Source organism: Torulaspora delbrueckii, chromosome 1, assembly GCF_000243375.1.
Source record: "Torulaspora delbrueckii CBS 1146 chromosome 1, complete genome".
NCBI classification, from domain to species: domain Eukaryota; kingdom Fungi; phylum Ascomycota; class Saccharomycetes; order Saccharomycetales; family Saccharomycetaceae; genus Torulaspora; species Torulaspora delbrueckii.
The window spans coordinates 918,225-945,806 of record NC_016501.1 but is presented as its reverse complement, the minus strand read 5'-3'; the positions used below and the strand labels follow the sequence as shown (position 1 = coordinate 945,806).

The window sequence follows — 27,582 nt, the reverse complement described above, 5'->3', positions numbered from 1 at the left end:
AATTATGGGTAAATTCGTAACTCGATCCCGCTTATTGTGCGTTTCTTCAGCACTGTTTCGCGATCCACATCCTTAATAGAGTCCCCATCTCCATCATCGACTGACACTTCATCGAGCAGTTCTACACTTTTCGTCAGGACATCAACTTTCTTTCCCAAATGCTGCTCAAAGTGACATCCAAGCGACAAAGTCTTTTCAATGGCTTTGCCCATTCCAAGTACCACTACATAGGTACTTCCACTCTTGGGTAGATCTCTAAGAAATTTTTTAATTCTTTTCAAAGCACTAATGTACGGTGTGCTTGTCTTCACATAGATAGTGGTCTTGATTTGCTTCCTGGACAGGGTTTTAACAGTTGGAAGTTTCCTCAACAACTTAGACTCACCCATTGATCTCTTGAGGCCACTTACCTCGTGGAAGAGCCAATTGTTTTACTTGACAGTAGCTAGTCTATCAAGAAACTCATCGCAGCGCTCTCTCAACAACCGATGGCTCAAACAAAGTCATTGGTACAAAACAACTCGAAGACGATTATAAGGCTAATCAAATGCATCTTCACGATTTATATAGTGGAATATTGGTATAGAAGATCATCGATACTTTAGAGGCACAAGGCGACCCTTTGTTACTAAACTGACTCGCAACTTGCGCCTTTCAATCAAGGCCTTTAAGCCCCATTTTGAGGATACAACACTAGCCGAGATTATTCAAGCCCTTTGATCCCTGATGAAGAACAAAGGTGACAAGGAGAAGGCATATCGCTGTCATGCCAAGTTCATATACAATCATGGGCAGAAACCGACTCTAACCTTTGTCACACCAGGAAATGTGTCGAGCGTCCTCTATAGATTCTATCCATTGCTGATAATTTTCGATGGAGCTCTCAACAACATTATGTGGATCTGTGACGATATTTGTCAACCATTTATTCACCTAGTCATGATATATTTGGTCATCAATCTGCTTTCGTTACTTGACCTCGATAATGGTTCTTTGAACAAGCTCAGGATAGGGAGTATCTTCACATTGTGGCTAGGTATAATGAGCGGCCTATCGCTCTTTTATGCCTTCGCATATTACGTTCTAACTGTCTATCAAGACTTGAGAGACTCGGAGCCACCAACACTTGATGACATAGTTATAGCTCTGGAATCTGTGGTCGACAAGCTTGCCACCATGCGTTCAGAAGTGCTGGGACGTGCAGTAGATGTCAGTCGATGGAAGAACTTGACAAGACTCGCTATTTTATTTACACCAATCCATTACTTTTTGATGAGGCAGGTTACCATCAGAACCTACGTAATGTGGATGACATTTATTGCGCTACTTTATCATTCTACATGGTTCCAATGCACTATGAAGCTATGCTGGAGAGTACACGCGGTTCGTCAAGCGTATTATGCTATTACTTCCTTCTTTGACGATCAAAGAAAGAACTACAGACTATCAACTCTCATCGATGCTCAAACGGCCATATCTTTCTGTTCCAATGTCAAATATGTACCGCGTACAGACTCTTTGAAGATGTTAAGAGGGCACAGGCTTCAATTACAGTTGCAAAAGCTGTACCCTTGGACTGAGCCAATCATCGGTAAAAGCAAGAACCCACAATCACTCGATAATATTGCTGTTATCGATTTCACCATTCAAGAAAACCAACGGAAATGGAGAGATGAAGGTTGGACATCAAGAATGCTAAGTTATGAGAAGCCCCATTTTTGCATGAGAATAGGAGATCAAGTCGTAGCATGTAAGTCACCTTGGGAATTTCAAGAAGGGTTGCCTGCTGGTTGGGAATGGCTCGATGATTGTTGGAGGCCCATAGGGTGGGTTTATTCGGATTCCAATTGGGTCGTCACGGGAGAAAGGGATTCACTGGAAAGTTTTACAAGAACCAAGACTTGGAAGCGTAGAATATTTAAAGACCAAAGTTCGTAGAATTTAAAGTTGATAGGTTGCTACTAGCATTTTCACTCTTTGACTAAAGTTCGTTGATATTTGGCAAGCTCGCCGAAACTTCGGCAATTTAACCGAAGACAGCATAAATGAATTAAGCTCGCTTTCAGTACTTCAACAACTGTTTTGATTCATTTCTATACTCTCATATTTTCTAGATGCACAAATACAAGCCTAGTGGACAGTACATCCTTACTTTATACCGGAGATCTCGTCATCTCAGTTCGTCTCCAGGCTGCAAGATGACATTTGAAGGCAATACGGAGGGATTGCGTGGATCTCCTGAAGAAAGAATGAGCACAGTATTTGGTGGGAGGCTAAAAGGGGAAGCTCCGACTTCAACAAGTAGGATGCTGGCAGGTGGAGCCAAGACAATTGCGGGCGTACAAGTTCCAGCTAAGCCTATAGAGCCAGACAATTGCTGTATGTCAGGCTGTGTGAATTGTGTGTGGGAGTTATTCAATGAAGATATTAGGAACTGGAAGAGCAAGAGGAAACTTGCTGCCAGTCGAATTAAGGACACTAATGCGAAATGGCCATCTGATTGGAACCCTCCATTTGCATTGCTTCACTTGAAGAACGTTCCTGAATCGTTGAAGACTGAGAAGATTAAGTTTGATAAACATGCTAAAGAAAAGAAGGGTCAGTCCGTGGCTAGTCTCTTTCCGACAAGAAGTAAACCACTACCTAAAAGTGTTGTCGAGGCTAAGAAAAGGAATGCTGCGCATCACCCCAAGCAGGCAGAGACGGCTAGGAAGGAATTAGAAGAACTAGATGCCGAAGAAGATCAAGAAGCATGGAAGGATATTCCAGTCTACATCAGGGCATTTGCTGAGTTTGAGCGCAAGAAGAAGCTAATGAAAGAGGAAAGAGCGGCTACCGCATAGGCTCCACAGGTACTCACATAATAACATTCATAAACTAGGCATATTATAAACACATAAGGATTTTGATCTGATATTTTATCATCATTATATATAATAATCATCTATAACATAGAATTTAAATGGTGCTTTTTTTTGTATGAAGTTTAATCCAATTCGACATCACCTTCAGCATCCTTTTTAGATTCAGCCTGGGCCTTTCTTTGAGCGGCAAGCTTCTCTGATAGTTCAGCCATCTTGGAAGCTTCGCTCTTAGCTCTTACAGCTTGCTTCTTCTCTTCCTCCTTGGCCAAATATCTACCTCTGATCATGTTACCCAAGGAAGCAAGTTCTTCGTACTTGGCAATATATTTACCTTTGGTGGAGTCGTAGCCTTCATCGTATAGCCAGTCTTCAGCCTTAGCCAACATGCCGGTCAACTTCTTCTTTTCAGCGTCAGAAGCAAAGTCAGAGTATTCTTCATCAAGCTTACCACGTAGAGTGTAGATGTATTCTTCCAAAGCGTTCTTACGATCTTCGGTCTCAGCGACCAATTTATCTTGAGCACGCATTTCGTTTTCTTGCTCTATGTAATTGTTCAATTGCTTAGCAGACAATGCGTAAGTGTGAGCAGTGATAGTCAAAGTATCCTTCTTGACGGTCTTGGTGACTTCCTTGTATTCTGGTTCAGCGTCTTGTGGAGCATCTTCTGGTAGGGGAACTTCCTCCTTGACGACGATGTCTTCCAAAGTGTAAGCCTCTTCGATGATGTGCAAACCAGATGGGTCACATCTCAACTTTAACTTGACAGGCACAGAAGTTTCACCCTCTGGAACTTGAACACCAGTGATTTCCCACTTGGCAATTTCAACAGGAGTGCTTTCTGGCAGCTCTTCCTTGTTGGTGTACTTAGCCTCCATGGTGAAGTCACCAGTACGGTGCAGAGTGATCAATTTGGTAGATGGGAAAGAAGAACCAGCTGGGAAGACTTCCAAATGGTTTTCATCTTCGACTTGTTGGTCCCAGTAGTAAGAGACAGAGTATAGATGAACGTCTTCGAATTTGAAAGGTCTAACTCTCAAAGTTGGAGAGTGGATAGCACAGATGAAAGCAGCACCCTTAGCGATGGTCTCGTCTTGGTTCATAGTGGTAGACAAAGGCTTGCCGAATGCCTCAGAGATAGAGTTCTTCAAACTTGGGATACGGGTAGTACCACCGATAATTTCAACGAAATCGACATCTTCGGTGGTCAACTTGGCCTGAGCCAAAGCTTTGGTGATTGGCTCAGTGACACGTTTCAACAAAGGAGCAACCAATTCTTCCAATTCGTCACGAGTCAATTGGGAAGAGCAGTCAATATCATTCATAACAGACTCAACAGAGAATGGAGCGGCAGAGTTTGCAGACAAGACTTTCTTTAATCTCTCAGCAGCAGTCAAGACCCTGTTGTAAGCCTTGGCATTCTCTCTAATGTCGATCTTGTACTTGGTCTTGAACTCATCGGCAAAGTGTTCAGTGATAGCACGATCAAAGTTTCTACCACCAAAGTGCTTGTCGTAAGCGGTAGCCAAGACCTTTGCTTCACCCTTCTTGAAAGCAATGATAGAACAAGTGTAAGTGGAGTGACCAATGTCGACGAAAGCAACATGTCTTGGCTTCTCTTCACTTTCTGGTAAGTCAGTCTTGAAGACACCGTAAGAAACAGCAGCAGCAGTGACGTCGTTGACAACTCTGACAGGGTTCAAACCAGCGATTCTAGCAGCATCAGCAATGTTGTAACGTTGCTCTTCAGTGTACCAGCATGGAACAGCCAAACACACATCGGTAACAACGGCTTTGGTCTCATCGATAACAGTGTTCTTAACCTTGTCGATGAACATACCAGCCAATTGGGTACCGGAGAAAACCTTAGTCTCACCACCCAATTTCACTTGAGCACCAACTTTACCGTCATCCAACTTAACCAACTTGATGGTGAAGTACTTGGACTCCTCGTTGAATTCTGCATCAGAGTAACCTAGACCAACAATTCTCTTCAAATTGTCCACAGTGTTTTTCACATTAGAAGCTTGCTTAGTCTTACCAGCTTCACCCAAAAATCTGTTCTTTTGACCGAAACCAACCAAAGATGGTGTAGAACGGTTAGAAACTTCATTGACCACAATATCAATACCTCTGTTTCTGGCAACAGCCAACACAGAGTTGTTGTTACCTAAATCTAAACCAAATGGAGTACTCATAGTAGATTTATACTTTTCTTCTCTGAAAATTCCACAACTCTACTAAAAGGAGTACAATATTTGAATCAGATTGTACAGTCGCAAACTTAAATACGATCCCAACCATCAGCATCCGATCCCACTACTGTCAGGATCCCAGTATCGAGGATTGTCCAGCAGCTGCCCGAGGCTATTCGCCGCTCATCGCTGAAAAAAATTTTCCGTCGTCAAGAACCCAGAATTTTCTGGAAGTACCACGGTGTTCAGTAACGGGTAACGTCAAGATCGAGAGTAATATCGAATGTAGCTCCTGTTAGCTCGTTTGGAGGATCATCATCAGGGTCTGCCAGCCTGGAGACGAGACTAATTGTAGTAGCGCTTGTTCTGCCTGGTCCGATTGTTCTGCGGAGGCCGTCTGGGCGAGTAATTGCCATTCTTGTTGGGATAAAATTTCAAGTGAGTGGACGTAAATGAGTAGTTGGAAGTTAGAAATCTTGTCACGTAAGGCGTTGTAATCACCACTGTTTGCTACGTTAAAGAGGTACTTTTTTAGCTCATAATAATCTTGGGATCTTCCCATAGCTTGTCGGTTGGCCCAGGGGAACCCAGCTGTGGTATGGAAGATGGGTGGTGTCTCGGAGTTGTCCTTAGGGAAACCATGGGTGAGTGAGAGTAGAAGATAGTCGACTGGGAATGCTGGTTTGGCGTTTTCCTTGACTGTGAGTCCGTATTCATTCTTCTTGGTGTAAAAAATTTCTGGAACGTACCTCTCTGTGGTAGTATCGTTGATATAGGCCATGGAAGGGTGGGTACATCCACTAATCATGTCGGCTTCGACTAGTGCTTCGGCGCTCGTCGAAACCTGGTATGACGAGATATCGATCTCTGTCTCTAAGTTCCCCGAGATCACGCAAGTCACGAATTTCGACGAGAATACGCCTTGTTCACTGAATTTGCATACGTTTTGGTGTCTTGATTGGTGCTTAGCCGCCATAATGATTTCTAACGATGATAGGAAGAAAGAATCCTTGTGTCTCTTGCACAACACGGATCCATCACCAAAACCGGCATCCGTGAGATCAGTAAAGATGAGCCCTAATCTTTGTAATCCCATTTGCTGAGCCAAGTTATCAACATGATCCATCTCTTTCTCTACTTGTTCCATATCCATAGTCAGCCCATCCTGTTCGTCGTGTTGTGGTGGCTCGTAAATCGCTTCAACGACAGCTTTAGTTCCCAGAGGGGTAGCATCATACGTCTGGTAACTCCCGTACATGTAACCAAACCTCTGGGTACCTGTGTCTCTCCAAGCCTCTATAAACTCGTTAATCAAATCACTTTTCTGGAAAACCACATGGTCTACCATTCTGAATTCCTGTTGTTGTAATGTGATAGCCGAAGGTTGACACTTGGAACAGATACCACGAGGCCATGGTTCATGGCCATTGTGACATTTCTTGTCGATCTTAAAATTTGGTTGAGATAAGGGAGCAATGTAAGAACTACCATTGGCCTTATTTGTATGCTCATTCAGTTGCTTCAAATATGAATGAAAAGAGATATGCTTGATATTATGTTCATTATGGTATTCCTTGTCCCAAGGTGGTAATGGTGAGCAGTATTCACACATTGCGCGATCTCCATGTTTGCATAGGCTAGATCTCTTTCGAGGGATCAAACCTTCTTGTTTCTCTAATTCTTCATCAACTGGTAATTCCTTTACTTGAAGTGGCCCTGAAACACTAATGGGAGCTACTCTCACTGACTGTGAACTAGCAATTGCCTCTTGCGTCTTCTCAGTGGCGTTGCCACCACCTTGTTTCTCCTGGTACTCAATAAACACAATGTCTCCATGTTTCAAACCTAAGTCAGCAACAGTACGACTAGCAATACCTGCGAGGAGCTCATTGGCCTGGCCTTGCTTGTCTCCAACGGTAATTGTACTAATATCAGCGTTCGGGCTCAAACTTTTACTAACCTTATCAATTAAACTGCCAAAAGCATCACTTTCTTGGCAGGAAACTCTTTGCATGCCATCCTTAGATCTGAATCTCACAATCATCATAGCAGGATATACCTTTGAAAGCTTGAAATGTGAGCTTTCCTTTGGTAAACTTGCCTTACCTTTTATATAGTATAAGCGAGAATCGCGCCTAAGGACAAGTCAACCACTTCAACAAACCACACTTTAAAAGCGCCTCGACAAACCATAAGAGATATCTCGAACACTTTAGAATGTCATTCAACGACTCCAGTAGTGGTAATAGCACTTTCTTCGAGGCGGAAGAACATGTTGAGACCAAGATAGTGTCCGTTTATACACCAATCATCTATGGAGCTCTGTTGATCATATACCTAATGATCTTTGCATCTCAGTATAGAAAGAGACGGATCAAGAAAATGGCTGAATTGCCTTCGATTTTTGATGAGAATGAGGCCAGGAAGTTGTACTTCGAAGTCAAACAGATGAGTGAAGAACAGACCGTGCATGAGAAAGTCATCAAGGCTTTGCTACTCAATAGAGGTGCTGAAGCAATTAGAAGATCTTTCAAATTGAAGGAGTTAGAACCTCAGATCAATATGTTGTACAAGAGTGGCTCTATTGGTGAGGATTACTGGCAACGTTACCAAAATGAAGTAAAATTGGCTGAGGTTGAATTCAAAGAGACTATGATGGAAGCAGAAAATCTACAACAAGGATGGGCTCAGCTATTTGTTGCCCTTTGTAAAGAGATTTGCTTTAACCAGGCTCTTACCAGGCGTTACAATTCCATCTTTAAGCGTAAAGAAGTTTGCATCAAAGAATGGCAATTGAAGATTGATGGTAATGGTAGATTGATTCAGTAGATATGCATACTTATCGTCAAGTCGTAATGTACATACATGATATAGCTCATGATATAGCTCATGAAAAAGCAAGATAGATTACTCGGCTCTATTCTTTCTGCCCTTTTTCTTACTGACAACTTGGAATTCCCAATCATCTTCGGTCCCTTCCGGTAGGGCCAGGGCTTCACTCCAAGTCAAGGGATCCTTAACTAGCCTCTCACATTCAACGCGTCTCTTGATGAACTCAGTGGCGAATCTTCTACCATCCATGGTGCTACTGTTCGAGTAAATCGTATCTGCGATGATCTCCTTTGCCTCAGAGCCGGCGGGCAAACTCAATAGGACTTCCAGGACACTGTTGACCTCCACACCTTTATTCAACTTCATCTGCGATCTACACCATCTCAGGAAATCTTGGCGGTGAGATATTCTACTGCCTGCTGTTGCGGCTGGTGCAGTACTCTTGGTCTTGGCATTGGGGTTAGTAGTAAATGAACCAATCTGTTTATGCGATGTACCTCCAACAACCCGTAGTTTATCGGGGCTGATGTAGGATTTGGGTTGATTGACCACTCTAGGTTGAACGTTGCTAGTGGCGTTGGAGGCTTTTGTGGTGATAGTGGTCCATTCTTTCCCATCATCTCTAGTATGCGTAGTGGTGGTCGTAGTGGAAGCTGCACGTAATGCCTTCTCCCGTTGAGCTTTTTCCCAAAGTTTTGTTTGCTCCTCAATGAATGATGGGTTGTTAAAATCTTTCAAAGCATCGGCAGCCAACGTTTCAGAAGGCTTGCTCTTTTTGTTTATGTCCTTGTTAGATGCTCCCTTCTTTGGTTGGGGTGGCTGGATCTCTACGGACACAGGTGGTGGTGCAGGCTTACTAGCCCAAGTAAGCACAGACTTTAGATCCTTTTGAGTTTTTTCCTCCTTTAAAATCTGCTTTTGCAACTGTGAAGCAACCACACGTTCCGCACGTTCGCGTTCCTGATCTCTCTTAGCCTGTTCCAAATCTTCCCTCTTGTGTAACTCTGCGATCGAAATCCTGGGACTTTCGACGTTTTGGGTTTTGTTTGCCCATGGAGCCACAGGTGCCTTTGGGGCAGTACTCTCGATAGTGATCTCAGATTGAACCAGATCTTTTTTTCTAGAACCGCTTGGTTCTGCTGCAGTTTTACTCTCCTGTTCTTGCTGCTTTGATGCCTGCTTTTGTTGTTTTTTCAACTTGCGCGATTCCTCTTTCTTCCTACGCTCTTCTTCTTGCGCTTCTTGTTCTTTCAACAGCTTCTTGGCCATTTCTTCCGCCTTCTGTTGGCGCTTAGTTTCAACGCTTCTTGTCCTGTCAAGTTCTGGATTTGTTGTTTCCTGAACAGCAACAGGAATCACTTCAGATTTCTCCTCTTTAACTTCAGAGACAGCAGAGTTGGCATCAGCGCCTAAATCCACTTTTTCAATCCTCTTCTTGCTCACTGGCACTTGGACAACAACCTCACGATAAAATCCACCATCAGGGTCCTTCAATTGCAAAATCTCATCATGAGTGAAATCTCCACTCTCCGTTTTGGCCACCGGTTCATGTTGCTGCTGCTTCAACAGAGACGAATCAATGGGTGCTGCAACAGTTCCTGCTGCCAACAAACGATCAAAAGCACCAAAAGGATCCTGGAAATCACTAACTTTCGCAATAAGATCCCCAAGCGTAATGAACTTATCATTAATCCCAAAAGGCTCCACAGTGGTCCCAATTCTACAAATCTGCAAAGTATGCTGGAAATATCCCGAGGCATACCACTGAGACATTGCCAACGACCCGAATGGGCCTTGAACCGCACCTTGCGTGTCAATATATCTCCACTGTGACTCCAACGGAGGCATTCCTATGGAAACGCCCATCTGTGGACCCAAAAGGTTGGTATGACTGCCATTCATTGAAGGAGTGCCCAACTGTGAAGGATAGGGCGAAGAACGCCCTGATTCGTCTCCCCAACCATTAATAAGCGAGGAAGCATGACCGGCGTGCAACGAAGGGTACTGTTGAGCTGCCACGAATGGTGAAGAAGAGCTTTGCGCCCCCAAAAGTGAGGGATCCACCCCAGAAGACCCGCGGATCCCCATATTCTGGAATTGATAAGCCACACTGTTCAACGGGCTCTGGTAGGGCGATTGGTAGTTCATTCTTGAGTTCTACAGCTACGACAAACACCTTTCAGAGCCTTGAATTGATCAAAAGAGTGTTTTGTAGTGTTCAATTGAAGCTCAATAGCTTGAAGGTTTAAAAATTTTTCAATTCAGGTAGTCAAAGACGATTAATCGAGGTTTATCCTAAAAGGGAAGGGGGCTTCCAGAATGAATCGATTCAATTTTTAACATGAAAAGTTGTAAGATATTTCAATGCGACTAGTACAGTTTGAGGTATCCTGGATGGTTAGCCGTCTTTGCACCTCTGTTGGCTGAGAACTCAGCTGCTTCCCGATCTCAATCGAGCTCCTGGTTGAGTTTTGATGGGAGAGTTACAAAATGGTATGTTGAATTATTAAATTATCTGAGACTTGCTATAACTAATTCAAAGCATACGCAGTGAAATCATGAAAGAATCAGACTGTTTGCACAACTTCGCCTTTTCTTGAACTGAGGAAACAGTTGCCAAACACACAAACGGACTCTAGGTATTGAGCTGCCCGTCAAACGAAAAGGCATTGCTTTATCATCTTGCTTTCGGCTAACCACTATTCGGAACTTTTCCTTACACTAATAGTAATTTGGCTATTAGTACAGCAATATAATCTAGAGCGATTGATTAGAATATTGTAGTAGAGTGAAGCCGTGTCAATTATAACTTGATTTCTGTTCATCGGTACTTAAGCGACATATATGATTAAGTAAATATATGTTCGGTTTGGTAGCGCCGCTTATATACCAACTTGACGCTCGATCCGCGTATGAACGTCATCCCCAACATTCAACCCACTTTGCAAAGCTTGACCAGGGTACACATCTTCCCAATCTATACTAGCATCCTTGTTCATCAGAATATCCCTGTGCAACGACGACTGGTTCAATGGGTTGAAATCCGTTCTTTCAACAATTTCAAGTTCCATTACACGTTTCATAGGTTCGGCGACACCAAATAATTGACGGTATTGTTCCAATTGACGATTGCGTTGTGTCTTATCCCAGTATTGTAAACGGGCTTCCAATGGGTGTCTATCGTTCAATTGTGAAGAGATGGGCACGGCACCACCTTCTTGTTGGCGCAAAGTATCAGGGAGAGTCCGGAGAACATTTGAAACACTCTCAGACGCCTGATCCGTCGATACGGTACTCTTGAAGTTTGATTCAGGCACCACGTTCATCTTTTACAGCCTTGTTATACTTGTAATGAGTTATCATTAAAGAGAGCCTTCAAGTTTGCCACCTTTAAACTGAAGTAATAAGCTTCAGGTTTCACGTGACTTTCTTCAGTACGCCATAAACACCGGCATTTGGGCCAAAGATGTTCCAATTCAAGCTTCAACTGTCTGAAGATGATGATAGTAATGGTGTGGCGACTTGTGCCAAGTTTTCTCCCGATGGAAGCCGTGTAGCAGTTGTGAAAGGAACGGTCGTGCTAATCTGGGAACTAGAAGGGGATGGAACGCCATTGATTATTACCACGTCGCATATAAGGCCTATATCAGATGTTTGCTGGTCTCCAGATGGCCAATGTGTCGCTACGGCTTCGGATGACTTTTCCATTGAGACTACACACTTGGAATACGGCTCTTTGCACAGATTTATGGGCCATACGGCGCCCGTTGTGTCACTGTGCTTCAATGACAAGGGAAATCTGCTGTTTTCATCATCGATGGATGAGAGCATCAAGATCTGGGATGTTTTGAATGGGTCTGTGATGAGAACAGTAGCAGCGCACTCAGAATCGGTCGTCTCAATCGATATACCGGCAGATGATTCCACCATTGTATGCTCTGGATCATATGATGGGCTGATCAGGGTGTTTGATACGGCATCAGGACATTGCTTAAAGACATTGACTTACGACAAGGACTGGAAGAGCGAAAACGGTGTAGTGCCCATAACACAAGTCAAGTGCTCACGGAATGGCAGATACTTAGTAGTCAAATCACTCGATGGTATTGTCAAACTTTGGGATTGTATACGAGGCTACGTGGTGCGTACCTTCAAAGTTGAATCAGATGAAGTGCGAAATTTACAAAGGTCTTGCGGCATGGACTTGCTGTACCCTGAATCAGGGTTGCCTCCAGTAGTGGTGAGTGGTTACGAACTGGGTCAAATCTATTGTTGGGATTCGGCAGATAAGAGACTAGTACAATTGCTAGAAGGCGAACGACATCGAGGTAGCCCGATCATGAGCATTCACTGTCACGGGAATCTGATGTGTTCACTCTCACTGGATGGAGAATGTAACTTGTGGGAGTGGAAGCAGTCAGCTTAAAATAAATTTTTGTGTATAACATTTTAGCTAATTGTCTTGAATAATTGAATTTGAATGAGATATTCGCTAGGCGAGATACTAAACAAAGAACAAGTAAGACGTTCGTGATATGCGGTTCATACATACTTGGAGAACACTTTCAAAAGAATTGCCCTCAGCAACTTCGACTATAGTCAAGTTTAAGCTGCAGAAGGATGCTGTAAGTATTGATAATTTAGCTAACCTGGAGAAAGGTGCAGCTGTGACAGTCAATGGCTGGATCGACAAGAAACCCAACAACGTTGGTAAGAAGTTGGCTTTCTGTACTTTAAGAGATGCCAGTGGTAAGAAAATACAGCTAGTTGACTCTAAATCGCTGTTGAAGGGTGCCAATGTTGAAGATGTAGTTCAAATTCAGGGATCAGTTGCACCCAAAAGATCGAAAGATGCCACTGCTGAAGAATCCTTTGAAATCAAACTAGAATCTATCGTCACACTTAATCCAGCCAACAAGAAACCTTCAGAGTTACAGCATTTTAAGACAGAGGGGACGTATCCCCCGGAATACAGGTTCCTGCAGCTCAGATTACCAGAATATCAGGATAAGTTGAAGAAAAGATTCGAGATTACGAAGACTGTTAGGCAATTGTTGGATAAACAGGCATTTACCGAAATAGAGACTCCAATTCTTTTCAAATCGACCCCAGAGGGTGCTAGAGAGTTTCTAGTGCCAACGAGGAAGGCCGCTGATGATTCAAAAAAACCAACATTTTACGCTTTGCCTCAAAGTCCGCAGCAGTACAAGCAGCTGTTGATGGCTAGTGGAGTCAGTCGCTATTTCCAAGTGGCTCGCTGCTTCAGAGATGAGGACTTGAGAGCAGATAGACAACCAGAATTCACGCAGATTGATATCGAGATGGCTTTTGCTGACGGATCTGACGTCATGAAAGTGGTAGAGGATACTGTCATTTCGACCTGGAACGAGCACGCTCCAAGCTGTGAACTGCTAACGTTAGATAGAAGTGGAAAATTAGTACCGGTACAAGGACAGCCAGTGTACCAGATGTCTTATCAGCAAGCAATGACCCAATACGGTATTGATAAGCCTGACCTTAGAGCACCAGATCTAAAGATCATGGATTTATCCGAGTTCAAAGCTTTTGGCCATACAAACAAAGATTTTCCTGTTTTCGAGGTTATGGTCCTCCGAAATGCGTTTAATCCTGAAGAAGGGTCCAACAATTGGTCGTTCTTAACAAACATTGACGATTATAACTCCAGGGTACCTATTGTGGTGCCAATAGAAACTGAACAAGATGAATCTTCTTGGTTCGAAAAGTTTTTGTCTATTGCTACATTTGAGAATCCAAAGCTGGTAACAAGGTTCTTGAATTTGAAGAAAGGCGACATTATTTGTGGCTCCACAAGACAGCATGCTCGTCACTTATTTGAAAATCCCACTCCCATGGGAAGGCTACGCCAACTTGTACTGCAAAACACCAAAGGTAAAGATCTATATCAGCAGACGACAAAAAATGTTGTCTCATGGGTCATCGATTTTCCATTGTTCTCACCTGTTGAGACTATGGCTGAAAAGAATGCTCACTATCCAATTTATGAGCCAGGGGCGGTCACAGCGACTCATCATCCCTTCACAATGGTACGCCTTGCAGATTATGAAAAGTTAAAAACTAATCCTTTACAATGTCTAGGGCAACATTATGATTTAGTCATTGATGGTGTTGAATTGGGAGGCGGTTCGACGAGAATACATGACCCAGAATTACAAGAATACATCTTTGAACAAGTACTCAATATCACTAACGCAGAAGTTTTGTTTGGACATTTACTTAAAGCTTTCCAAATGGGCACACCTCCACATGCAGGTTTTGCCATTGGATTCGACAGAATGTGTGCCATGCTATGTGGTACCCAAAGTATCCGTGATGTTATTGCATTCCCAAAGAGCATAACGGGTTCAGATCTTGTGGTCGGGAGCCCCACTACTGTTCCAGAGAAGACATTGAACAATTACAACGTTGCTTACGCTAAGACAAAATAGCTTCCGTTACTCAGTGTGCTCTGAGTCATTAACCAAAATTCATGATCACTTTTGGTGAAGCTTACAGAGTATAGACGCTACACTCACTGTAAATATTTCTACACTATTTTATGAGCAAACTACAAATAATCAACTTTAAGCAGTCGTAAAGATCTTTGGATCAAATTCGCCGAATAAGCTTAGTAAATTGGCGATGATTTGACAAAAAGCCTTAACTCGGAATGCATCAGACACGCAGACAAGGCAATTTTGAAAAACCGATCGCCGGTATGCTACCAAGATTTCTATCTTTGCCACAGCTAGCTGCTAGATATGGTTCACGTTACTCTTCTCATGCTGCTGGATCTTATAAATCGAATACAATCCATGATATGCACAATGCATACCTGAAGGGCGTTCCATTGACCATGTGTACTGCCCACGATTACATTACAGCCAACTGGGTTCATGAAGCGAGTTGTGACATGCTTTTGGTGGGTGATTCCTTGTCGATGACGTCGCTCGGTTACGACTCTACCACTGATTTACCCTTCGATGAGTTCAAATACCATGTACGATCTGTCTGTCGGGCTCACGGCCCTTCCATGGTCGTAGTAGATATGCCTTTTGGCAGTTTTGAAGCCAGTACCGAACAGGGTCTATCGAATGCTATTGAAGTGATGAAGCTGAGCAGCAAAGTGACCTCTTTGAAACTGGAGGTGGGTCTACACACTAGGGACAGTTATACAATCAACCTCATAAAAGAGATCTGCTCTAGAGGTATTCCAGTTATGGGACATATAGGTCTCACCCCTCAAAAGGCTCATTCCTTGGGTGGGTTCAAAGTACAAGGCAACAAGACATTGAATGGGATGGTAGAACTACAAGAGACTGCTCTTTTGTTACAGGAAGCAGGCTGTTGGTCTTTGCTGATTGAGTGCGTCCCGCATAAACTTGCTCAACATTTGACCTCTCGACTTTCGATTCCGACTATTGGAATTGGTGCTGGAAATGGGACCAGCGGACAAGTGCTTGTGGTAAGCGATCTTTTAGGAATGAAGCAAGGAAGTGTCCCAAAATTTGTGAAGCAGTACTCTCATTTATGCACAAGTGCTGTGGAAGGCATCAGATCATACAATTCAGATGTACAAGAGGGAAGGTTTCCTGATAAGGACATTCATACCTTTAAGATCAAGGACGATCTGTGGAAGAGCTTTATAGAGAAGTCCAAACAACTTTGAGGAATTTGGTATAGGATATACAGTCAAGTAAACTTTTCAGTTCTGCCCAATTCCGGGCAGTAACATCTACCTCTTATAGCCTTCCATTCGGCAAGAGTTTCAAGCCTCTCCTTTGGCTCTCTGAAATACTCATTACTCAAGACGAAAGTACCCCAGTGTACTCCCAAGGCATTTTTAGCCTCCAAATCATTCATCACCTTGATAAGCTCTCTGGGATTTATGTGACGAGGTCTCTGATGCCACTCGGGACAATACTGGCCGCAAGGCAAGAGTGCTAGCCTGCAACCCGGTCCGTAACGGTCCTTAATCCTTGTGTAGAGGTCTTTCACATAGCCTGTATCGCCTGCATGGAACAAAACTGGCTTGCCTTGATGGCTTAGGAGAAAAGAACACCATAGTGAACGATTTGTGTCAATAAGAGATCTACCGGACCAGTGCATTGCCGGCGTACTAGATATATGAAATTTTTGACCGTTCTTGTGCAATTCGCAGGTCTCCCACCAGGATAGTTCTATAACGTTCTTTACGTTATGTTCATCCATAAAATATTTCATTCCTTTTGGAACAATCCACAGCGGATGGCCATCCTTCCAATATTCCATACTCTTTAAATCCAAGTGATCTGGATGGTTGTGGGAAACTAATATGACATCAGGTGTTGGAACCTGTTCTATCTCACAGGGCAAATCTGTTATTCTTTTGGGCCCTAGTGTCTCATGTAATAGAAAGTCGCTGAACAATGGATCAGTCAGTATCTTCAGCTCGTCGTAAACAATATAATTGCACGATTGTCCTAGCCAAGTGTTGTAGAGGGCCGCTTTTTCAGGCTTTTGGTCCGCAATCGACACAACTTCAGGCGAATTTGGAGCCAAAATCTTGTGATCCAACGGTTTAGAGTTATCTTTGAACTTTGTGATGTCGTGATCAAGGTCCCACCGCGGAGTATGAATTGGCATCAGTAAATCCATTTGCTTCTTGTCAATTGGTATGCCGCCTCTATTCCTTTGGAATAATTCGACAAACCGATTGCAAAAGAATTCGTAAACGGTCTGTATTCTGTACTCATCAAACGGGTTCTCATATCTCCCTAGCACTTGCAAAGGGAGATATTTGACCAGTGTTCCCTGGTAATTCTCCGCTAGTCGTTCCACATCCCATGATTTCTTTAGACGAACTTCAATCTCTTTGGAAGCACAACAACTCACATATATGGCGTAGCCAGTATATGGAATAAGCACAGTTAATAGTGCACCTAGAACGTAATGTCTTGATGGTTCGGATTTGAGAGGTTTCTCGTTCTTTCGAAAACCATTGAATCCCCGACTGGGTTTAACCGGTACTCGTCGGAACAGTAGAGCTCTTCTAGCCAGATGGCGACTATTTTGACCGAATAGAGGGGTCTTGATCATATGAGGATGCACGGTAGAACTAGGCAACTTATAAGCAGCGAAAGCATATATATTTCTTGATGCAATCCAGCCTTCGTTAACTAGTGGGATGGTGAATGATAAGATTCAACAATGGGCCAAGTTAGCTGCAAACGGGTGGTTCCAACAATAAACGAGCTATACAAGAGCTTCGATAGGCTAATTAATATTAATGCTAAAACCCTCCGGGTAAACGAAGCACTCGAGTACTATAAGAAATTAACTACTCAAGAAGCGTTCAGGGCTGTCTTTACAGCATTCTAGCTCTCTCGAGGGCTCAATTGGCTGTTCACTGACTCATACTTGCTGTCTTTGTTGTCTTATAGCGTAAAGTGCCAAGATCGTCTTCGCTGAGAGGAGCGACAAACTAACTGCTCATCACAGGTAATCGGGCAATTGAACTTCCTTAATAGACCGCTTGTAATCTAGAGCTCTGTGAGCTAGCATGACACTTGATAGAAGAATTAATAGTACGAGCCTCCTTTATGCTAAGAAAACCAACTGCACTTTGGGAGTTCATAAAGAATACTTGTGGTTATTATAGTAACTGTAGATGAGCTTCAAGTTCAATAAAACGTTGATCTTTAAATGTTTCTTGAAGGCTCTTTATTCGAGTAATTTATGACTTTTCCAAGCGATGAGCTTACACATTAATTTGAAATATATTTCATATGAGCATTGAATAAGAGAATAAGAAGGAACTGATATCCCTCAACGCTAGGATATGTCATTCAGGAAAAGAGGTGAGGTTATCAATGGAGCCAACTCTGGGGTTAGAGCGGTCCCAGGAAGAACGCCTGTTGCTAGGCCCACGATCCCAACTGGAAGAACTCCTACAGTGATTGGAGGAAGAAACCCTGTTGTGCACAGTCCAAGTACCCTCGCTGACCGTTTGGACAGAGTATCAATCCGTAATGAAGGCAAGAAAACAGACGAAAGAGAATCACTTGACGCCAATCACCCGGGAGTTAAACCATCTCCTGCTACTTCTCATCAAACGACTTCAACTGGTTCATTCCATTTGGACAAAGTTCTAGGTCATAGTGGATTGCCCTTGGGAAACTCTTTGCTCGTTGAAGAACAAGGTACTACTGATTTTGGTTCAATCCTCTGCAAGCTGTTTTCTTCACAAGGAATTGTGCATAACCGAATAGAAAATTCTGTCACCTCAGGTAATACTCATCTGATTGTCCTGAGTATTAATCAAGGGTTTGCTAAAGAGCTGCCAGGTGTTTATAAGGGCTCTCGCAAAGATATCAGGAAATCGAAGATAGCAGAAGAAGAGGCAAAAGTTACAGTGCAAAATTTGACCGGGAAGACTAATGCAGCGAGGAGCAATGACTTGAAGATTGCTTGGAGATATGGGCTCGGTAATGAAAGTAGCGATAAAGAGGGATTGGGCAAGCCAAATCTCAACGATGAAAACAACTATAGCCATCAGTTCGATATCACTACACGTTTAATGCCTGCACCCTCAGCTTCAGAGATTACATTCATATCGCCTTTGCAACCGGTTCAGGTGGTCTTGAACCAAGTGGAACAGGCTATAAAGAAGCAGAGCGGCAAAATAATTCGAATTGTGGTGCCCTCCCTCCTGCACCCTGCAATGTACCCACCAAGCATGTTCAATTTGGCCAAAATAATGCCCATACTACATGGAGCAAGGTCCATTGTCAAAAACTATGGAAGCAGATGCATCTTGTTTGCTTCTGTGTCATCAGATTTGTTGGATGAGCTGTTGCTAACTCAGATTGAGAATACATTTGATTCGGTCATAAACCTGGAACCATTCGATCAAGAGATGACACAACTCTTGGAGAGAGCATACAAATCACAACCAAACAAGATTCAGCACGGACTACTGCATATTATGAAACTGCCAATTTTTAGTGAGCGAGGAGAAATGCATGTCCTCAAATCTAGCTACGCTTTCAAGAACGGTAAACGTAAGTTCGAAATTGAAGAATGGGGAATTCCAGTCGATGATATCGAGGATACTGAGAAGGATACTCCAACGCATGAGCACGCTGGGGTTGAACACAAGACTGATAATACAAAAGTTTCTGTGGAATTTTAACGGTTTGGAATCCTGTGAACTTTGACATCTCTTAGCTAATAAGAGCACGAGATATGTGTGGCATGAGCGCAAAGGCAACTTAACTATCAACTTCAGAAGGTTTTCACCATGGACTTCGACTTTAAACAGAAATGATCCAACTAAACGAACCTTCTAGCAATCTGATATACACACCAGGACAACTATATAATGAATTATAGTACTCTGTTTAAGAGACTGGAAATTTGCCCAGTAATCTGTGATACCTTCTAAATACTCAAAAGTCCAAACTCTAGATAATCTGGCTGACTATTGATCGATCCATGGACGCTTCATGGTCGTCTTCATGTTCACGTGTGTGTTAAGGCAACTCTTATAATTAAAGGTTAGTTCATAGACTTTTATCGCTCTCTAAAAAGTGTTGATCATCTCGCAATCATCGAAAACCGCCACGCATTTTAGCGTTCTAGGACCATAATGAAGGTTCTACGATTCAATCAGGACTCTACCTGTTGTGTGGTGAGTGCTGCTCCTCACCTGGTGAGCATATACAACTGCGACCCCTTTGGGAAATGCTTTGAGTTGGATAATAGAAGTACTAGTAATGGTCGAGAAGGTTCACCTCAATACACAGTGGCGGATGGAGGCACATCTGAAGAATCTGACCGCGAATTTGTGATAGAAATGCTCTTTTCAACCAGCCTTGTGGCGATTGCGGATAGAAGCCAAGGGTCTTCTAATGGTAAGAAATTGAAGATAGTGAACACGAAGAGGAAATCTACAATTTGTGAAATTTCATTTCCCCATGAGATTGTGGACGTTGTTATGAATAGGAAGAGAATGTGCATATTGCTGGAGAGCGATCAGATATTTGTTTATGACATTTCATGCATGAAGCCATTAGAGACCATTGACCTTTGGGAAGATCATTTCAAGAGAACTGCCAATACAAATGCTAAGTCAAAGGGAAAGAAGCAGAATGATTTGGCAAGGGAGAGAAGAAACTCAGTGGGTGCCAGAATAAGGCCTCGAATGGCTCTCAGTGGTGATGATAGAAGCATTTTGTGCTATACATCTTACAGTGCAAACAAAAATAATCCCGATTCATACCTATTACATGATGCAGTAGTATTCGATGCATTGAATGTGACACCTATCAACTACTTGAACTCTATGCATAAAGGAAACATTTCTTCATTGGCGGTGAGTCATGATGGTAAATCAATAGCGACTGCTTCCGACAAAGGTACAATCATCAGAGTCTTTAATACCGGGGTAGATTCCGAATATGATTCAACAAAGCCCTTGCTACATGAGTTCAGGCGAGGCACAAGGCCCTGTAACCTATATCAACTAGTGTTCAACAGAAGTGCAACCTTACTGGGTTGTGTAGGAGGCACTGATACAATCCACATTTTCAACCTGAACAACTCTGACAGGAATGGCATAAGTGGAGAAGCTGGCGATGACGAACTGCTATTAGCTAATAATCAATCAGACACTTTACGAGATACCAAGGGCTCTAGCGAGTCGCCCAAACAACTCGCAAATTATATTTCAAGACGTATAAAGGCAACGATACCCAACCAAAATCTTCGCCGTGACTTCGCACATATCAATGTGGAACTCGGGACTGAAAACTGTCTAGGTTTCCCCGATGAATTCCCTCATCAGGCCTATTTGGCCTCAAGTGACGGACAATTCAAAGTTTACTCGCTACCATCTACTTCAGGTGAATGTGTCTTGACCAAGAACAGCACTTTCAATTGATTTTATAAATGCTATTTAAGTTCTTAGAAAAACCAACGTTTATACCACGGTCTATTTCTTGTATTTTCTCTTAAAATAGTGTCTTCTCCTTCTGATTTATGTGCCAGTAAGTCTCTTAATTCAGCTTCCAATTCCCCCACTCGATGAGAGTACGCAATCTCTTTCTCTTCGTACTCCAGTCTCCACCACACATAATGACAAATGAGGTATACCGTGGAACTCATTAGCAGAAAGATCCATAAGGGTCTTGTAAACCTCTTCAATGGTGATTGGCGTAATTTCTTCTCTTCTTCTTCGAAACCTTTCAACATGTCGAGCTCATTCTTAGTATTCAGCTCACTAGTACGTTCATTAATGAGTTTTTTGATTAGTTCAGGGTCTACATCATTGAGTGACTTTAATTTACTCAGATCTTCCAGTGTCCTTATTTCTTGCCTGTTAGCGTCATTGGCAATAGAACGGATCACAATCCGCTGGGTAGCTCTCAGTATCAGAGGGTTATGCAGAGTTTGACGGTTTAAAATTGTTTTCAAGGCGGTGAGAGCTGACATTTTGTTGATCTTATTGATGAAGTTGTTGATATTTTTCAACTTAGAATATTAAGTTCATTTAATGATTATACAAACAGTAAATACTTAATGAAGGTCGAAAACAGGCTCACTTTCAGATCGTTCAACGTTCAGTTTAATACCAATCAAATAAATTACCATTATTCTGGCCGTTCATTAAATGCGATGACTATTAACAAGTATAACAATATAAAAAGCTTATATGCAGGATTTCTTCAATCCTTCCCTTCACGATGGAAACCATATCTGGCACGTACCTTCCAGGCTTCGAACCTTGCTCTTTGTTGTAGATCCATGACTTGTTTGACTCCTAGATTCCTTCCTTCTCCGTCATCACTTCTGATGATAGAACCAATCGACATGAACAAACCGAAAGTAGCCGCAGAGCCGGCGATGTACTTACCTAACGTCCTAACAAACCCATCAGGACCTGGGCCTTGAGTAATAATGGCAAACCCACCAAATAGGATACCTGTGCAAACACCGACTGCGGAACCCATCATTAGACCCATCTTGAACTTATCCCAATTGGATGGTTGTTGTTGAATGTATGCTTGATTTACTGGTGGCATTTTGATTACTGCTAGACAGTGGTTAATCGAGTAGTGGGTTGATTGTTGACACTTTAAAGATAGAGTTAGTTATAGTGAAATTTTTTTTTTGAATACCGGGGTTGTACTCAGTCGCACTATTCAATGAAGAGTCGTCGATATGCCTTCTTTCGTGGGCTGTATGGCCAGGAGGCTGTTTAGTTGTGGTAGAGTTAGTCGGAAGAATGTCTTGGAAGAATTGAGGCAGAGAGGGCTGGTTTCTCAGGTGTCACAACCGGAGAGTTTGTTGTATGAGAAGTTGGCAACGGGCCAGAAGTTGAGACTATATTGTGGTGCAGATCCAACTGCTAAGTCTCTGCATTTGGGAAATATGGTTCCATTAATGATTTTACTAAACTTTTACGTCAGAGGCCATGATGTAGTAGCACTAGTGGGAGGAGCTACTGGGAGAGTTGGTGATCCAAGTGGGAGGAAAACTGAACGTGATTCGATGGAGGAAGATGCGAGGTTGAACAACATTAAACATATACAGTTACAGTTTGAAAGATTTTTTCGCAATGGGTTGGAGTATTACCAGGCAAAACAAGAGTCCAGTACACAACCCGGTCAGTTCATTCCACAAGACAACTACGAGTGGTGGAAAGATGTGAAAATGTTGGATTTTCTGTCAAAGTACGGCAGACATATCAGAATTCAATCAATGCTCTCTCGAGATTCGGTTTCTGCGAGACTGGGCTCCTCCGAGGGACTTGGCTTCAATGAATTCACCTACCAAATTTTGCAGGCCTATGATTTCTATCACCTTTACAAAGAAAAGAACGTGACTGTTCAAATTGGCGGTAATGATCAGTGGGGGAATATCACAGCAGGTATTGACCTTATCGGGCGACTTGATCCTCTCGCCAGCAAAACGCCAGCATTCGGTTTAACCGCACCATTACTCACCACATCAACCGGTGAGAAATTCGGAAAGAGTGCAGGGAATGCAGTCTTCATCGATCCAGAGATAAACTCCTATTTCGACATCTACCAGTTTTTCTACAACACTGCAGATGCAGACGTTCGCGGTTTCTTGAAGATCTTTACTCTACTGCCAGTCGAAACGATAGAAGAAGCTGTCAAGAGACATCTACAGCAGCCGCATCTTCGTGAGGCTCAAAAGCTTTTAGCCAAAGAGGTAACTGATCTCTTGCATGGGCCAGGAACCGGTCGTGATGCTCAAACGCTCTCGGATATAATATTTGGCGTTTCTGAAGGTAATGAATTCCTGTCATCCATAGAGCTGATTAAAATCTTTGAAAGGGCTAGAATGTTGCAACATGCTAGTAAGTCCGAGAGTCTTGTCAGTCTTATCTCTCGTCTAAACAAATCCTCTAAATCTGCAGCCGCAAGAATGTTAAAGCAGGGCAGTATTTATTTGGGCCCCGCAAGAACCAAAGCTACCGAAGATACGTCGGATTGGGCACCTCATCTAATTGATGACAACGTACTGATACTCAGAATTGGCAAGCAAAAGTGTTACCTAATTCAAATGGACTAAACAGTCCTGGATAGACTCAAAAAAATCTTGTATATACCTTAAATAGACTAAATCATGTAAATACTATAGCCATCCTTATCTCTTGATGTTCCTAAACATTTCGAAAGCTGACCATGCTCTGACGACCCATAACCACAGCATTACAGGACACAGCAGCAGCCAACACCAGTAATAAAGTAATGTGGCATTGTCCCTGGCATAGAGAAATGAAACCAAAGCTACACTGACAATCCCATACGTTCCTCCAAATATGCAAAGTGCAGCTATCCTTTGTTCCATGTTTAACAGTCAATGCAGTCCAGAAGTCAAACCACTACAGCATGGAAAATTCTATCCAAATGCGTACCTGAACTGCAGTAGAAGCTTGACTATTAGCCTTTTTGATTTCCAATCTTTAAACTGCAGTATGCCTCGATGAGTGCGAATCGCTATCACTCATCGCTTCATTAATTTTGATCAACATAATGATAAAACCTATAATTATAAAGAATTAGAGCCTGCAGTTGCCGTTTGTACCGCTTGATCTATCAGAGCCCTGGGATACGCTGCGCCATGGCCATGACAGATCTCAGAGCCCTTAAGGCTCTGCATTACCAAGTATATATCGAAATCCATTTGCTGGAAAAGATCGTGAAGATACTCCCAGGCTGCCGACAGTGGCAATACTTCGTTGCCTGAGTCGTCTAGATAGCGTTTTTGGTCGTTACGAAATGCACCGTGCTTACTCTCAGTAAGAGAATCGTAAAACTGCCTCTGAGTTGGGAAGGAATAAGTTTGCACGGATGCGGAAAACGACATTCCATGCTCGAAATGTTGTCTATCGTGGAGTAAAATCTTCTCATTGTTCGCTACTACTTGTTGTCTTTTCAAAGCCTCTAGTTCATCCGTCAGTTCTTTACGATTTGCTTCACTTTCTTTCAGCTTCTCTTCTAGCTCTTTGAGTTTAGCCTCCCTCCTCTCCCTAAAGGCCTTCTGGGCAGCTCTATTTTGAGCCTTCTTCCTCTCCTTCGCATCTTTCTCGTCTGGAGTAGACTTTGAATCATCTGGATTACTCTTCGAAGTATCGTCTGATGCCTCTCGACTACGCAACTCTAGTGGAAATCCGTGCATGAGGTCATTCTCCACTTCTATAGACTGACCATCTTGGGTTCCAAACGTTGGAAACTGTAATGATAGGTCGCTTGGAGGAGTTTTGTAGTATAGCTCGCAGCTCTGTAAATCTTCCCCATTTAAGCCAGCGCCAAATTGCTTATGGCCTTCATCGTCAACTTCGCCTTCCGGTTGACAAATTGAACTTCTCATCTGACCTATTTGTTGGCTTTATTCACCGTTTATTCCTACCGTTAGGCGGTTCATCAGTTTAAGGCTTATTTGATCAACTCGTTTTTACGGATTTCAAGGAGGACCATCATTTACAAGACAACTATTGTTCTCAAGGTGCCTCTAGGCTACTACATGTCTGGTCAAGTAGTATTTGGAATTCACTTGTAAGCAATCAGTGCTCTAGTGGCGTTTTGAATGGTATGGAAGAACCTTCTGAGTCAGTTTATGAAAGAGTGGCCAAAATGCTTCTTAAACGCTATAAAGATCAAGTTGTTGCGAAGTTTCATCAATCTACTGATGACTATCGGTACCAGAGGCTATTACGGTCGTGTTCGTATGCCAGAAGTATCCAGGACTCTGCTAACCGGCTATGCACAATATATGAGAACCCGGCATGGCACTCAGCTGTTTTAGAAACCTTGGACCTCGATCTGATTTATACCAATGTCGATGCTATGTCTATCAAATCTGAGGAAGAATATTCTGACAACCTTGTCAAGGAATTGCTGAGATATTTCAAACAGGACTTCTTTAAATGGGTAAATGCACCAGACTGTGAAAATTGTGGTGAGAATGATTCGACATCACAAGGATCCACGGGCCCAAATGCAGATGAAGCTCCATATGAATGCTGGGTTGTTGAGCAATACAAATGCAATAAGTGCGGCACTATCACCAGGTTCCCTCGTTACAATGATCCGATCAAGTTGTTGGATTATCGAAAGGGCAGATGTGGTGAATGGTGTAATCTATTCACTCTTATATTGAAATCCTTCGGACTTGAAGCCCGCTACGTTCAAAATCGTGAGGACCATGTATGGTGCGAGTACTACTCGCAATATTTGAAAAGGTGGGTCCATGTAGATTCATGCGAACAATCATTCGATGAACCGCATATATACTCCAAAAATTGGAATAAGAAAATGAGCTATTGTATCGCATTCAGTAACGATACTGTGGTAGATGTCAGCAAGAGGTATATCCTTCAAAATCAATTGCCAAGGGATCAAATCAGTGAAGATGACTTGCAATTTTTGTGTCGTTTGATCACTCAGAAGTTGAGATCGGGACTTGATGATGACACCATTTTCAAATTAGCGAACAGAGACGAATTGGAGCGGTTAGAATGGCTACCTAATCGGGTTCAAGATGCACCAACGCCGACTGACAGAACCGTCGGAAGGCAGAGTGGATCCACTGCCTGGAAATCCCAGAGAGGTGAAGACGGTAAATGAAATCATACTTTTTAGAGTTCTATATGTGCAGGGTTGGTGAATTAACGTACATATTCATCAAACTTACCGAAGAAAGTTGCGATTTGTTGTGTGGCCCAAGGCTTATTTTCGCTATCCAAATAAGCAAGGTGGCCACCAAGATCAGTTTCACATAGCAAAACATGAGGATTGGCTCGAGCCTGTGTGTATGGTATCGATTCAGGACCGACAACCGGGTCATCCTTGGAGTTTATAATCAGTGTTGGTACTTTGATATTGTGCAATCTATAAATTGGTGAAGCCTCCTTGTAGTAATCATAGGCACTAGAGAAGCCAAGTGATGGGGCAGTATAAATGTTGTCAAATTCGACTGTAGAGACGAAATGTTTAGCTTTCTCCAGATTTGAACGGGTGAAAGTATAATAACATGGATTTTCAACTGTGGGCTTGTGATCTGGCTTGGTTCCTTCTGGCACTTCCAATTCTCCCATGTTCACTTTAACCATTCTAGTTAGGAAATGAGTGATACTCTTCGAGAAAAGTCTCTTTGACCACCAATCACCTGTCATCTTGTAAGTCGACGACACCATATCCCATGGACTACACAACGCGACAGCTGCAGAAACTGGTGAATCTTCGCCGAGCTTTCCTAGATAATTTGCCAACATAGCACCGCCAAAAGAAAATCCCACAGCGTATATCTTTCTATCTGGATGTCTCTTCTTGTTTGCATTGACGAACTCTTCAATGTCTCCAGTATGCAATGCTGTAAATAGTGAACGAGTAGTAATCTTGGAACGAGCACAACCACGGGTATTCAAGACGACGACTTGGAATCTACCGTTGCCATAGCGAGATAAATTTTCTGTCAAAGATCTAATGACAGGTTCGTGAGAACCTCCTGCCAAACCATGTAAGACAACAACCAAAGGTCTGTCATCGTCATGAACTTCTTCAATCTCATTTTCTCTCAAATATCTCGTGCGTGGATGTAAGCGAGGCCAGTTATCGAAATGTGTCTCTTTTTCATCTTTCTCAAACTTCTCCCAATTGAACCTTTTTCCTTTCTCATTGAATTCGTATTCATTTTTCCAAGAGTTCATAACCCAATCAGCTGTAGAAACACCATTATCAGAGTATTTAACAATCTCTCTTCCATAAAATACTGGAAATTCTCTTTTAAAATCTGCGGTAGCTAAATACATCGTCTGTAAATAACCAGTAAACAATAGAGAATTTAATTTGAAATGGGCTCCATTTTTCAACGTAGGAACATTTTGAGAGACGAAATCTTCGAATTGTGTCTTTTCCTTATTATCTTTTAAAATTAGTTCTATTGTACCATTTTCACCGACACAATGTTTAATCGTACCATTAAACCCCCAATTGAATGGGTTCAACACTGGCAAATTCGAAACCGACATTGGGATATTTGTTTGAGTTGGACTTCAATTGGTTGCATAGCTTATTATTAATACCTTCTTTTATATCTCGTTTGTCGCTCGGAAGCAGCATTAAGCCCGAAGATCCGGCAAATTCAATGAAATTTTATTTACA

The 27,582-nt window shown here is 42.6% G+C and overlaps 21 protein-coding genes across 21 annotated transcripts; 10 read left to right on the top strand and 11 right to left on the bottom strand.

Annotated features, from left to right (window-relative positions):
* Window positions 1-2: 2 nt before the first annotated feature.
* On the bottom strand, window positions 3-389 carry POP7 (ribonuclease P/MRP protein subunit POP7; the record flags this gene model as incomplete). The annotated part of the gene is made up of 1 exon (XM_003679032.1): window positions 3-389. The coding sequence occupies one exon, from the start codon at window positions 387-389 to the stop codon at window positions 3-5; it is 387 nt and encodes a 128-aa protein (XP_003679080.1).
* Window positions 390-726: 337 nt separating this feature from the next.
* PEX32 (Pex32p) lies at window positions 727-1,938 on the top strand (the record flags this gene model as incomplete). The annotated part of the gene is made up of 1 exon (XM_003679031.1): window positions 727-1,938. One exon carries the CDS (start codon window positions 727-729, stop codon window positions 1,936-1,938), a length of 1,212 nt encoding a protein of 403 aa, XP_003679079.1.
* Window positions 1,939-2,114: 176 nt separating this feature from the next.
* On the top strand, window positions 2,115-2,843 carry DPC25 (Dpc25p; the record flags this gene model as incomplete). The annotated part of the gene is made up of 1 exon (XM_003679030.1): window positions 2,115-2,843. One exon carries the CDS (start codon window positions 2,115-2,117, stop codon window positions 2,841-2,843), a length of 729 nt encoding a protein of 242 aa, XP_003679078.1.
* Window positions 2,844-2,986: 143 nt separating this feature from the next.
* On the bottom strand, window positions 2,987-5,059 carry SSE2 (adenyl-nucleotide exchange factor SSE2; the record flags this gene model as incomplete). Its single annotated transcript, XM_003679029.1, has 1 exon — window positions 2,987-5,059. One exon carries the CDS (start codon window positions 5,057-5,059, stop codon window positions 2,987-2,989), a length of 2,073 nt encoding a protein of 690 aa, XP_003679077.1.
* Window positions 5,060-5,351: 292 nt separating this feature from the next.
* NPL4 (nuclear protein localization protein 4) lies at window positions 5,352-7,103 on the bottom strand (the record flags this gene model as incomplete). Its single annotated transcript, XM_003679028.1, has 1 exon — window positions 5,352-7,103. One exon carries the CDS (start codon window positions 7,101-7,103, stop codon window positions 5,352-5,354), a length of 1,752 nt encoding a protein of 583 aa, XP_003679076.1.
* A 170-nt stretch (window positions 7,104-7,273) lies between these two features.
* SEC66 (Sec63 complex subunit SEC66) lies at window positions 7,274-7,885 on the top strand (the record flags this gene model as incomplete). The annotated part of the gene is made up of 1 exon (XM_003679027.1): window positions 7,274-7,885. The coding sequence occupies one exon, from the start codon at window positions 7,274-7,276 to the stop codon at window positions 7,883-7,885; it is 612 nt and encodes a 203-aa protein (XP_003679075.1).
* A 78-nt stretch (window positions 7,886-7,963) lies between these two features.
* Window positions 7,964-10,036, bottom strand: TDEL0A05310 (GYF domain-containing protein; the record flags this gene model as incomplete). Its single annotated transcript, XM_003679026.1, has 1 exon — window positions 7,964-10,036. One exon carries the CDS (start codon window positions 10,034-10,036, stop codon window positions 7,964-7,966), a length of 2,073 nt encoding a protein of 690 aa, XP_003679074.1.
* Window positions 10,037-10,770: 734 nt separating this feature from the next.
* Window positions 10,771-11,214, bottom strand: UMP1 (Ump1p; the record flags this gene model as incomplete). Its single annotated transcript, XM_003679025.1, has 1 exon — window positions 10,771-11,214. The coding sequence occupies one exon, from the start codon at window positions 11,212-11,214 to the stop codon at window positions 10,771-10,773; it is 444 nt and encodes a 147-aa protein (XP_003679073.1).
* Window positions 11,215-11,354: 140 nt separating this feature from the next.
* On the top strand, window positions 11,355-12,314 carry SWD3 (Swd3p; the record flags this gene model as incomplete). The annotated part of the gene is made up of 1 exon (XM_003679024.1): window positions 11,355-12,314. The coding sequence occupies one exon, from the start codon at window positions 11,355-11,357 to the stop codon at window positions 12,312-12,314; it is 960 nt and encodes a 319-aa protein (XP_003679072.1).
* Window positions 12,315-12,423: 109 nt separating this feature from the next.
* On the top strand, window positions 12,424-14,355 carry MSD1 (aspartate--tRNA ligase MSD1; the record flags this gene model as incomplete). Its single annotated transcript, XM_003679023.1, has 1 exon — window positions 12,424-14,355. One exon carries the CDS (start codon window positions 12,424-12,426, stop codon window positions 14,353-14,355), a length of 1,932 nt encoding a protein of 643 aa, XP_003679071.1.
* A 221-nt stretch (window positions 14,356-14,576) lies between these two features.
* Window positions 14,577-15,575, top strand: ECM31 (3-methyl-2-oxobutanoate hydroxymethyltransferase; the record flags this gene model as incomplete). The annotated part of the gene is made up of 1 exon (XM_003679022.1): window positions 14,577-15,575. The coding sequence occupies one exon, from the start codon at window positions 14,577-14,579 to the stop codon at window positions 15,573-15,575; it is 999 nt and encodes a 332-aa protein (XP_003679070.1).
* A 23-nt stretch (window positions 15,576-15,598) lies between these two features.
* On the bottom strand, window positions 15,599-16,984 carry FMP30 (N-acetylphosphatidylethanolamine-hydrolyzing phospholipase D; the record flags this gene model as incomplete). Its single annotated transcript, XM_003679021.1, has 1 exon — window positions 15,599-16,984. The coding sequence occupies one exon, from the start codon at window positions 16,982-16,984 to the stop codon at window positions 15,599-15,601; it is 1,386 nt and encodes a 461-aa protein (XP_003679069.1).
* A 742-nt stretch (window positions 16,985-17,726) lies between these two features.
* Window positions 17,727-19,079, top strand: ELP4 (Elongator subunit ELP4; the record flags this gene model as incomplete). The annotated part of the gene is made up of 1 exon (XM_003679020.1): window positions 17,727-19,079. The coding sequence occupies one exon, from the start codon at window positions 17,727-17,729 to the stop codon at window positions 19,077-19,079; it is 1,353 nt and encodes a 450-aa protein (XP_003679068.1).
* Window positions 19,080-19,535: 456 nt separating this feature from the next.
* Window positions 19,536-20,828, top strand: ATG21 (Atg21p; the record flags this gene model as incomplete). The annotated part of the gene is made up of 1 exon (XM_003679019.1): window positions 19,536-20,828. One exon carries the CDS (start codon window positions 19,536-19,538, stop codon window positions 20,826-20,828), a length of 1,293 nt encoding a protein of 430 aa, XP_003679067.1.
* Window positions 20,829-20,851: 23 nt separating this feature from the next.
* On the bottom strand, window positions 20,852-21,379 carry INA17 (Ina17p; the record flags this gene model as incomplete). The annotated part of the gene is made up of 1 exon (XM_003679018.1): window positions 20,852-21,379. The coding sequence occupies one exon, from the start codon at window positions 21,377-21,379 to the stop codon at window positions 20,852-20,854; it is 528 nt and encodes a 175-aa protein (XP_003679066.1).
* A 233-nt stretch (window positions 21,380-21,612) lies between these two features.
* Window positions 21,613-21,969, bottom strand: MGR2 (Mgr2p; the record flags this gene model as incomplete). Its single annotated transcript, XM_003679017.1, has 1 exon — window positions 21,613-21,969. The coding sequence occupies one exon, from the start codon at window positions 21,967-21,969 to the stop codon at window positions 21,613-21,615; it is 357 nt and encodes a 118-aa protein (XP_003679065.1).
* A 139-nt stretch (window positions 21,970-22,108) lies between these two features.
* Window positions 22,109-23,488, top strand: MSY1 (tyrosine--tRNA ligase MSY1; the record flags this gene model as incomplete). The annotated part of the gene is made up of 1 exon (XM_003679016.1): window positions 22,109-23,488. The coding sequence occupies one exon, from the start codon at window positions 22,109-22,111 to the stop codon at window positions 23,486-23,488; it is 1,380 nt and encodes a 459-aa protein (XP_003679064.1).
* A 75-nt stretch (window positions 23,489-23,563) lies between these two features.
* Window positions 23,564-23,767, bottom strand: ERI1 (Eri1p; the record flags this gene model as incomplete). The annotated part of the gene is made up of 1 exon (XM_003679015.1): window positions 23,564-23,767. The coding sequence occupies one exon, from the start codon at window positions 23,765-23,767 to the stop codon at window positions 23,564-23,566; it is 204 nt and encodes a 67-aa protein (XP_003679063.1).
* Window positions 23,768-23,968: 201 nt separating this feature from the next.
* On the bottom strand, window positions 23,969-24,790 carry TDEL0A05190 (bZIP transcription factor; the record flags this gene model as incomplete). The annotated part of the gene is made up of 1 exon (XM_003679014.1): window positions 23,969-24,790. The coding sequence occupies one exon, from the start codon at window positions 24,788-24,790 to the stop codon at window positions 23,969-23,971; it is 822 nt and encodes a 273-aa protein (XP_003679062.1).
* Window positions 24,791-25,011: 221 nt separating this feature from the next.
* On the top strand, window positions 25,012-26,046 carry PNG1 (peptide-N4-(N-acetyl-beta-glucosaminyl)asparagine amidase; the record flags this gene model as incomplete). Its single annotated transcript, XM_003679013.1, has 1 exon — window positions 25,012-26,046. One exon carries the CDS (start codon window positions 25,012-25,014, stop codon window positions 26,044-26,046), a length of 1,035 nt encoding a protein of 344 aa, XP_003679061.1.
* A 41-nt stretch (window positions 26,047-26,087) lies between these two features.
* TDEL0A05170 (YheT family hydrolase) lies at window positions 26,088-27,449 on the bottom strand (the record flags this gene model as incomplete). Its single annotated transcript, XM_003679012.1, has 1 exon — window positions 26,088-27,449. One exon carries the CDS (start codon window positions 27,447-27,449, stop codon window positions 26,088-26,090), a length of 1,362 nt encoding a protein of 453 aa, XP_003679060.1.
* Window positions 27,450-27,582: the final 133 nt, after the last annotated feature.